This window comes from Penaeus monodon, chromosome 36 (assembly GCF_015228065.2).
Source record: "Penaeus monodon isolate SGIC_2016 chromosome 36, NSTDA_Pmon_1, whole genome shotgun sequence".
NCBI classification, from domain to species: Eukaryota; Metazoa; Arthropoda; class Malacostraca; order Decapoda; family Penaeidae; genus Penaeus; species Penaeus monodon.
In genome coordinates, this window is record NC_051421.1 from 16,994,051 (window position 1) to 17,004,740 (window position 10,690).

Sequence of the window (10,690 nt, forward strand, 5' to 3'; positions counted from 1 at the left end):
CAGATGCCTAGGTGTACAAGCACTTTACGTAGAGTGTGTGAAAAATGAAGTCAGACAAGCATAAATACAGGGGTTGGATAATATGTAGGTGCGTTGGAGTGCGTGTAAAGGGATAGGAAAATCTTGTTGGTGTTAGAAAATGATGTCAGACAAGCAGAGACACATGGGTTGGTTTTTGGTTTAGGTGGGTTTAAAGAGCGTGTAAAGTATTATGAAAATTTAGGCGGTGTTAGAAAATGAAATCAGACAGGCGTGCATGCAAGCGTTGTTTTTTGTGTCGGTGAATTGAAGAGCGTGAAAGGCAATAAGAAAATCTAAACAGCGTTTGAGAATGAAATCGGACAAGCCTAGGAAAAATTGCTGACGATGTTGACTGTCAAGATTTTAAATGCTTTTAAACAGGTTTTCCTGAAAAAGTATTTACTGTTGTTCTATTTTGTTTTTCTCTAATACAATAAGAGTGTGTGAGGGATATTTTGAATTCATGTTTGCCTCTTTATTCTCATATGCGTTTTTTTCTTTGTTTCACCTATTTAGTTCCACACAGAAATATATTTATGGATTAGTATACTTACCTGGCCTTTCGAATCTTGAATGAACACTTTCTGCATTCAGAAACACCTGCGAACAAAAAGAGAAGTAGAAACAGTCATAGACTTAATACCTATCGAGAGAAAATTGTTACATGTTTTGTTGAGCTGTGTAGCTTTTAGTCCGGAACGTTAAAAAAAGGTATCAAGTGTGCGCTGGTTTTGGTTTTGTGGGTATGGGCACTGGTACGAAATGAAGACCTCTGGAAACGAGGCAATATGGGTACACGATTGCACTCTTTGAGAACACGAGACAACGCGACAGTGTTAATGGGACAGTTAGCCTTATGTGCGGGATGAGGGTAGGAGGGGGGGGTGGGGGTGGGGGAGCGGTCGTCTCCTCTTCCTGGTCGCGGGACACAAAAGGAAGACTCGAATCGTGGTATCCTTTGGGCGTTGGGAGTACTCGCGGGACGGCCGTCACGTAGAAGGATTCCTGCACAGGACTCTCGGGACTTATACGGGCGGGAAGGACTGTGGGTGGTGGGTTTCGGGGGATGAGGGGAGGGGGGGGTTGAATCAGCGGGTCAGTGGGAAGGCGAGAGGGAGAGAGGCATTAGCGAATGAGTGATGGACGTGGGTAGCGGCCCAGTAAGGAGACCCTCCCAGCGTGGCAGCAGATTGATCGTGTATGATATATTTCCCCGGGGTAGGCGGATTGTGCCCCGCCCATGCCCTGGCTCTTGGGTGATGGATGGCGTGCCCACTCCGGCTAAACGCTCGACTCGCGGGACTCTGAGGGCTCCTTGTCTCGGCGGGGCATCACGTTAATCATTCGTTATAAAAAAAATAAATAATAAATGGGATTGAGATATATGCCAGAACTACAGATGAAAAACGCGCTCATCTACTCGGTCCTAATTTAGCACCAACAAATCTCCCTTGTCCAAAACGATGTTGCAGTCGGAGGTTATGGACTGGCAGGACATGAATTAGTATCATCAAGGGTAAATCTCATTCGGCCGGTTGCAGGGGGCTGGCCGCTACCACGTGACCACCGAAGCGTCTGTGAGGGGCAAGGAGCCAATCAGCGACCACGACACAAGACACAAACATACTCCCTGATAAGCATGTGGAGCAGCATAACGAGCCATAACTCGTGGCTCCTCAGCACGGAGTTAATTAGGCGTCGCCCTTGACAGGTCATGTGGCATTATGCCAGGGGCTGCCTTATCTTCGGGATGCCCGGATGCCCGAATCAGTCCCGCGAGACGCTTTATTGGGCTCTGATAAATGCCTGACGGAGGGCTTGGCTTGGAGTTCCTTTACTTAAAAGGCTTCGGGAAATCGGATTATTAAACAATTTTATGAGTACTGATTTTATTTGTTGTACATTTTCTGTACTTCGGAATATTGTTTTCAAATTCAGTGTTTAACAGTGTCAGACTTTGCAGTTCGTTACTTTTTCTGGCCTAGTTTAAAACATACATGGTTACTTGTATTTGCCGAACACTAACTTTCTAAAGTTAATGATCGTTGAAAATGAAAATGAAGTTCTATCTTTCCGCCACCTCTGTTAACCCAAAGTAAATGTGTCTATCATGTGTACCTCTCCAAAAATTATTTTTGCACCATTCCATCAGTTGAACATTAGTGGACCATACAGGACACGGAGCTCAACATACACACACAAACACACAAACAATACCAACATTAAAACCTGGAGTGCACGAGTCAGCCAGGAAAAAAAGAAAAGAAAAAAAAAATATATATATATATCAAAGACCCAAGTGTTGCGTCCCCTGTGCTACCCGAGGAGGAGCCACCACGATGGGTACCGTGAGGTCGAGGGGCGTGTAGCATGCCCTGGCGCCATCCCGGGGACCAGTGCAGCCTCGACCTCGTGTTCCTCCTCCTCCCGTTCTCCGTTTTCGTTGTGTTCTTCATGTCCACCGTCATGCTCGCCATCAAGAAGTACTTCACTCGACGCCGGAGGAACTCGGCTGATTACGTAAGTGGGGTGGAAAGCGGAAGGTGGAAGGTGGGAGGGGTGGGTGGATGTTATACAGCCCGGCGGTGTCTGGGAGAGGGAGGTTGGAGGGCTGGTCGGTTCTTTGCATTTGTTTTATCTTGCTGTCAACTTTTTCTTCCGCTTTACTGAAGGTGGAATAAGATTTGTGATGGTAATGTGAATGAGGCATAAAAGAGGATATTTGATGCTAAATGGTACTTATTTAAATATTGATATTTATATATACTCTGCAGTGGTGTAGTCAAATGGTTATCACTTGACTATTTTTTGTCGTGATATGTATAATTTATGAATAGTAGCATGAATTTTGTTATATTACCACTTTTTGAATTTTATTTACTGTATATTGTTAATGTGTTTATCATTCAATAAAAGTGATGTTTTAATGAAAGAAACTTTATTTATTTATGTTAAGTGTTATAACGTGCACAGTCTATAAAAATAATCCGTAACAATAAGTTATATTCACAGAATATCCAAATATACACACAATATGTTAAATTGGGAAGACACTTTACAATAGTTACCCATCGTACAATAGTTACCCATCGTCAAACTTACGTTCTCTTCAAAGGATATTAAAGCTCGTTTTCTTCGTTCCAGGATTCCTCAGGGCTAACTTGCACATGCCCGCAGAGCACCTCTTCCAGCGCCAAGAGACGATCCCTGAGGGACACTCTCACACTCCCGAGACTCGCCCTCGCGTCCGAGGCCGCCTCTAACCAAGATGACGGAAGATCCAGCTCATCCTCCCTCCACGACTACCCTCGCTACCGACGAAGCATTAGCCTGGGCCAGATCCTGCAGCACTCGGACGGCCCCTACAACGACGGCTTCAACAGCGCCGGTAGCACATACCCTGGCAGCAGCGAGACCTCGCCTGACACGCACACAGATGCCACCGGGCGAGAACTGAGTGACTTCGAGAAGGAGAACCTGCTCTTCCTCAAAGACTTGGACAACAGCTATCACCGACCCTTGACACAGAGCCTTAGCAATACCAGCCTTGGCTCGACCTTCTCCGAGGACTCTCTGACAGGTAGGAATGATTAAGGATACTCAATTTTTTTCGTGTAATAAAAACAATTTTTTGTATTTTATTGGAAAACAAAGAAGAAATTGAAAATGTTTGCGTATCATAGGGACGAAAAGGGAAAAAAATACAAGGACATTCATTAAACATTATTAGCCAAGCTTGAAAGAGTAACTGTGTGATTATTAAGACGTTGATTGATTGCATTAATATCCCTGACGTCGAAGTTCCTCGGTCAAATGGCGCCGAGATGCGTGATGAGATATGGCATTAAGGTAAATCCGCCGACCAGCCTTGAGTACGTGCGCAACTTAATGTCCTTATCTCTGTGGGTTCAAAAAGTGAAACATTTTTATATGGCAGTTTTTATTCCCTTGTTTTCCTTATTTGTCCGAGTTAGCCATTAAACTTCAGCCGATTTTATTTTATGGTCCCCCTTTTCCCTTAAAGAGAAAATGAAAGGAAAAATCATCAGTCGCTTAATTGCATCGATGAGACTAAAGGCGAAGACTAGGCCACTTAAGAAAATCATGGAAAACCCATAACGTGGATGAAATGAGATTTAGTTAACTCATTTATTCCCTCTTTTTTTATTCATGTAGAATGTGAAAGGTGATTAATTAACTCAGTTACTATCCCCATTAACTAATTAATTAACCCAATTGTTCCCTCATTTTTTATCATCCGGTCAAAGGTAATCAGATAATTTTCCTTAAAAAGAACACGTAAGGAGTCTTAATCCACCGTCCCTTCAACGCCACGTCGCTACAGGTAACCTTTAAGGATTTATGATCGAAAAAAAACTTGGAAAATAAGAACCAAACGGGTATGATAACAAGAATTACCAGACGCTATCATCTTTTCGTAGATTCGATTTTTGGCGGAACTGGAAGGGACAGATAAGGATATGGCTTTGTTGTTCTGCTGTTTCGTGGGTGGAGTCTTTATTCTCTTTCTTTCATCTTCTCCTTCTTCCTTTTCTTCTGCGTCTTTTTCTTTTTCCTTATTTTTTTCTGCTTTTCTCCTTTTTCTGATTTTCTTCTTTTTCTTCTACTCTACTTGTCACTAGCACTCACTTACTCACTCATTCACTCACTAACTCACTCACACACCCAAACACTTACCCCCATTCACTCACTCACCCAGCCACCCACCCAGTCACTCACTCACTCATTCACTCACTCATTTACCTACCCACTCCCTCACTCACGCGTTCACTCACCCAATCCCTCATTCGCTCACTCACCTACCCACCCACCCACCTATGCACCCCTTCGCTCACTCACTCACTCTTTCACTCACCAACTCGCTCACTCTCTCCCTCGCTTACTTGCTTACTCACTAGTGCAACATTCACAGTAAGGCTCTCATACTCGCATAACTTGTTGAAAGCAGAGCAACTTCACATAGCAGATTAGGGGCTGATTCAATGTACCAGTGCATAATTAGATATTGTTGATTAATGTATTTTATATTGCGTCTGTTTGGCCAATTATCTACTGCTGGCTGTCCATCTCCTCTTCTTGCGATCCTCTCCTCGTCTACTCTCTCTCTCTACCTCCTCTACTTCTCTCTCTTCTTCTTCTCTCTCTCCTCTCCTCTTCTCCTCTCCTCTCCTCTCTCTCCCTTCTCTCTCTCTATCTCTCTCTCCCTTCTCTCTCTCTACTCTCTCTCTCTCTCTCCTCTCTCTCTCCTCTCTCTCTCTCCTCTTTCTCTCTCTCCTCCTCTCTCTCTCTCTCTCTCTCTCTCTCTCTCTCTCTCTCTCTCTCTCTCTCTCTCTCTCTCTCTCTCTCTCTCTCTCTCCTTCTCTCATGCCCACGTACACATCAACAAAACTGCACACTTGCACTGAATGGCGTTCGAAACTTGCGTCGAAAATTTAAATAAAACTTCTGCTGTCGCGATGAAACAAAAGCATAGAGGCTGTTGTCAGGGCGCGCCACAGTAGTAGTTCTCGAGGAACAGTGGGGATTGCATCATCGTAGCGCGTGCCGTGTCACTCGAGCCCGCAGAGAGGAGTGCGAGCTACAATGTTGCCATGACGTTTCATTAGATTATGAGTTCAGTTACTGGTTCATGCTCGTGTGATAAAGACGTTGAGACGTTGAGACGCTCAGCCGTTCTCAGCCGCTGTACGTAATTCAAAGACGATGTTTAGTTATTCGTGACATTTTATTTTTATTGTCAGTTTTTTTTTCATCATGGCGAGACAAGGTAAATAGATGTACCCTTTAAAAGAATGTTTCATGAGTGATAAAGAGTGATACTTGAGGAGAGAAAGATCAGAAAAATGTCTATTTGTTAGTGCCTGTGTCCATTCTTTCGTTTACGCAATGGCGACTCGCAAAAGAACGAGTGAAAACAACACAACAAATACGAGAAACGATAAAAAGAAAACGACGGAAAATGAAAAGAAAGAATATGAATAGACGAAAGAAAAAGTGTCACGACCGTTTCCCCCTTTCTCTAAATCAATAGTAGAAAAGCGAAAAGGTGAAGGATCAGTCACCAATGGTATTTTTGCAATCATTTAAAATAAAGAAAGAGTTTCCCCTCGTTTCTCATTATCAAGTCCCCCGTTGAACGAAAAATCTCACGTTAAATCGAGCGCGACGACCCTTCAGCTAAACACCACGGAGACGAAGACAAATGGACGCGATGATAATAAAATTCAGCGAGGAGAGTGGGTGAAAAACACGCGGTTTGGCCGATCCACGTAATCACAGCCAGACTGAATTAGGGCGGCGTTTCTCCGGCGGTGTGTCCCGTTGTGTGCAGGGTAAACGGTCAGCGAAGTCAGCGATAGGTTAGGTTAGAAGGAGGGATAGAAAGTTAGATAAATGATCGGGATCCAGACAAGGGTTTAGGGATTAGGGCAGGTCGGATTAGGTGTGTTTTTTATGGTGCACTTAGGATTAGCATTGGGGTATTTTGGGTTAATTTATATTTTTCTTTCTTTATTTATTTATTTACTTTGATTGCGAGAATAGATATGGTAGATTTAGTGTTTGTTCGCAGATTCTAGGGTGACTTGCATAATCGATGATAAACAGTTTACACATTTACACCAGAGTAATATATTTTTCCATTTCCATTTTACTTTTCTTTATCTATTCTTTGGCAAAGGGGAATATTTGTCAGGTACAGAATACTAAATTGTGCATTTAGTACATCTGAACATTAATACTTTCGTTTGTGTTTCGTCTCCTTTCCATTTTCCTCTGATACCGAGTTACAGTACACTAAAGGGGGTGGGGGTACGGTATAACTAGCATGGCATAACAAAAGATTTTTTTTTTTGCTCACTCTGTTCACTCCGAGGACGTGAGTCAGTAAACCTCGAGTCTTGTTCTGTGAACTCTGACAGATTCAAAACAAAAAACGGTCTTTATTTAATTTGCCGAAGATAACTTTCCCGCGCAGAAAGCAGTTCCTTGCAAAGTTTTAAAAAGTTTGTTTGTTGTGCCCCGGCAAGCATTTTGCCGAAACCATGTTATCTTATATGAAATAGAAAGAAAAAGTTTTTTATTTTAACGTTAGCTTTAGTATCTATTCAAGGAACTGGAATATTCTTGCGACTGCTCACGGCCATATGACGATATCAATAGAATATGCCTTTAAATGCATCCTTATAACATTTTTCATTAATAAAATGAATTTTCCTGATTAATAATAGCACATTTAATTGACAATAATAACTGGAAGTTTAGCGAATACTTTAGGAAAACGAGGATATAGAAAAGTAAAATCCCAAATTCTGGATTTCAGGTAGCCAGGTTGTTGAATTACAGTATCATCGCCTGTTCTTTTAATAATATTATTGTTTCTATTATTGTTGCCTAATTATATTTAATTTCGTAATATATCCAACTTACTGCCCATCGTGAAAAAAATACACAAATAGGTCACTTGCCACAGCTCCGCCAAGCCACACACCCCAAAAATTCATCCACATCGCCATTTCCCAGCCAAGTCGCAGGCGAAGACTGGCGGGAAAATTCAAAGTTGCTTACCAATTTTTGGGGGGCTGGCCTGAAAGTCCGCTATTACTCTAACAGTAATTAGAAATTTTTCACGAAAACTTTTCTGGTCTTTTATCGAACCGACGCACTTCAACGCTGTCGTGGGGGAGTGTGTTGGGGTGTGAGGTGATGGGTAAAATAGAGCCGCTTGGCTGATCGTGTTGGTAAACAAACAGCCGCCAATAAGCTGGTGGGTTAAAAATATAATGGGTTAAATATTTCACACTGACAAAAAATTCTGTAAAAAGACCGAAAAACAAAAATGAACCAACCGTTGATCGATATACTAGCAATGTTTATCCTTGACGTCACAGCCTGTCCATCTTATAATGGGAGGGGCAGAGGAGGATACCCAGGGCGGGAGTAGGGAAGGAGGAAGGATGGGAGAGGGTTGCCGAGTGCAGAGTCCCAGATGTCTTCCTTGAAAGATCGTAAGGAGGCGGTAAAAATCTTCTTGACACCGTATCATATTTCGGTAATGGCGGTGGATACTCTGCTCAGGGTCTTTCAGGTGATGTTTATGAGGCTGGGTGTCAAGTCTTCATTTTCCTTGTTTTCTCTCTTTTTTTTTTTGTCTTTTTTCATTGTCGGAAGTGGAGAGAGTGTGTGAAGGAGAACGAAAGAAGAATCAAGAAATTAAAGAATGGGAGTAAGTGAAAGGGAAAGAGAGAGGGAGCGCTGGAGACTGTGAGAAACGAAGTTGGCGGGTGAGGTCAAAAGAGAGAAAGAGAAAAGGAGATAGAGAAAGTGATAGGGAGAAGAAGATAGTAAATGAGGGAAAGAGAAGGGCAGTAAAAAAGGGGAGGAGAGATAAGAGGGAGAAATGGAGAGAAGGAAACAAAAAGGAAGAAAGAGGAAAAGAGGGAAGAAAGAGAGAGGTGGATAGAGAGAAAGAAAAAAGAAGAGATAAAAAGAGTGGAAAGAAAGTGGGAGAAAGAGAGTAGGAAGAAAATAAGAGAGTAATAAAGAAAAGTAGGAGAGAAAAGGAGAAATCCTGCAACCGAACAGAACAAGTCTAGTATTGTGCAAGTGCAGTATACCCTGGCAATATCAAAGTTTTAATAACACTGACGTTCCCAGTAACCTCTCAGTATCAGACTCCGAGTGGCAATTTCACAAGGTACTTCATACGAACACTTAACGACAGTACTACGAAATCTACATTCAATACACATGAAAGTTTTTAACCTCGGCAGAACGTAAGGTATTTTACCAGTGGATTGGAGAGCAAAAGGAGGTTTGAAAGGTGTACGCTGAATTAAAGTTTGATGAGATATCCAAAAGATGAGATTGAGGCTTTTCCTTGTGAGCTTTGGTGTGAGAGTAGGTAATTATAAAATTAGAAGGACAAGGCTGATGGAAAAGTAATATTAATGGTTATGGTTCGGATGCTTATAGCGGTAAAGAGGAGACATATTAATACTAAAGTAAACTTTAATTGTATGACTTGTTTAATAGAGTTCTTAGAATAATTTTTGGACCAAAAGTTATTAGGGTTATAATTTTATACGAAAAGTTACTGCTGTTATTATTATTGTTTAAGTATTTAGTATTTCGAACAAGAATAAGGTTAAGGGAAAGAAATCAAACAGTTCATCAAGTGTTCCCCGTTTGTCAGAAAAGTTCAAACGATTATTTTTAACTAGCTATTTAACTTCTTTACCTCCCCTCTGCAGGAGACTCCACGCCGAGAGGAGGAAGCCCTTACCCGGGTCGCCGTGAATTCCCGAGGACAGCCTACTCGCCCTCCAAGACCTCGGCCTCCAAGATTATCCGCTCCGTCTCGAGGGAGGAGCCAGAGGACGACTTGTCCGAAGGGGAGGCCAGTCGAGACGGGCGGAGGAGACCCGAGGCCACGGGAAGAAAGATCTCGCTGCCGATTCTCGCCTACCGGGGAAGTACAAGTGAGTTTCGGAGAGGGAGGAGTGGGGGAGGGAGAGGGGAAAGGGGAAAGGGGTGGGAGTGGGGGTGGGGTGGGAGAGGAAGAGGGAGTGGGAGTAGGAGAGGAGAGGGAGTGGGAGGGGAAAGGGAGAGAGGGAGGGAGGAAGATGGACAGAGACAGGGATAACAATAAGAGAGAAAGAGATAGAAGAAAAGGAAAGTAAAAAAAAAAAAGAAAGGCAGCGCCCTTGCCCCAGCTGACCCAGGCCCGCAATTGCAGGTGACTCGTCGGCGCCGTCCAGCGTGTCGAGCCTGCAGGGGGCGCCGGCGTGGTGGAACAGCCGGCAGGTGCGAGAACCTCCGCCGAGGAAGTTCTCCCTGAACCACACTTCGCCGTCGCCGTCGTCCAGCTTCGCCCAAGCCAAGATGGTGTTCACGGGCCGCAGCCTGTCGTCCCCGAGCGAGCCCCCGTCCCGGATCCCCATGGCCACCCACAGCAACGGGGGGTTCCTGCAGGAGCCGCCCTGGAGGTCCCCCAGGGGCCTCGGGTGCGCTTCGTCCACCGTCCCCAACGCCAGCGGCCAAGGTGAGTAGGGCCTCTAAGTAACTGATGTTTTAACCTTTCTATGTATACAGGCATACATATGTGTGTGTGTGTATATATATATATATATATATATATATATATATATATATTTATATATGTATAATACACACATATATATGTGTCTGTATTATGTTTATATATGTATGTATATGTGTTTGTGTGTATATGTGTATATATATATATATATATATATATATATATATATATATATATATATATATATATTATGTATATGTATATGTAGACGTGTACGTATACACTGTATGGCATGTATGAATATACATATCTACATACATCATACACATTCACAATATGTGTGATATAGGAGGTATGTATATTTAGAGAACATGCAAATATATGCACACCGGTTCCTGGCCGTGAGATCGCTGGGCGTGCGCTTGCCTCCAGGTTTCTGTTTTCGTTTTCAGTTTTCAAGCAATGGCAAGTTTTGGCATCTACTCGATTCGTTATTAAGTGTCATATCCTTTGTTAGAATGTCTAGTATGTTGAGAGTTGTTGGGTGATTTTTATGATATAGGGCATGTATATTAAACTAAAGGAAAAACCCAGTGGAAAGATAAATGG

The 10,690-nt window shown here is 42.9% G+C and overlaps 1 protein-coding gene across 1 annotated transcript in view; it reads left to right on the forward strand.

The window, feature by feature from the left end:
- The window catches only part of LOC119595549, a 200,972-nt gene extending 190,880 nt beyond the window's left edge, over window positions 1–10,092 (forward strand). The window contains exons 6-8 of the mRNA XM_037944667.1: window positions 3,166–3,601; window positions 9,294–9,521; window positions 9,779–10,092. Coding sequence (XP_037800595.1) covers window positions 3,166–3,601; window positions 9,294–9,521; window positions 9,779–10,092 — 978 coding nt within the window. The remainder of the gene's footprint in view (window positions 1–3,165; window positions 3,602–9,293; window positions 9,522–9,778) is intronic.
- Window positions 10,093–10,690: the final 598 nt, after the last annotated feature.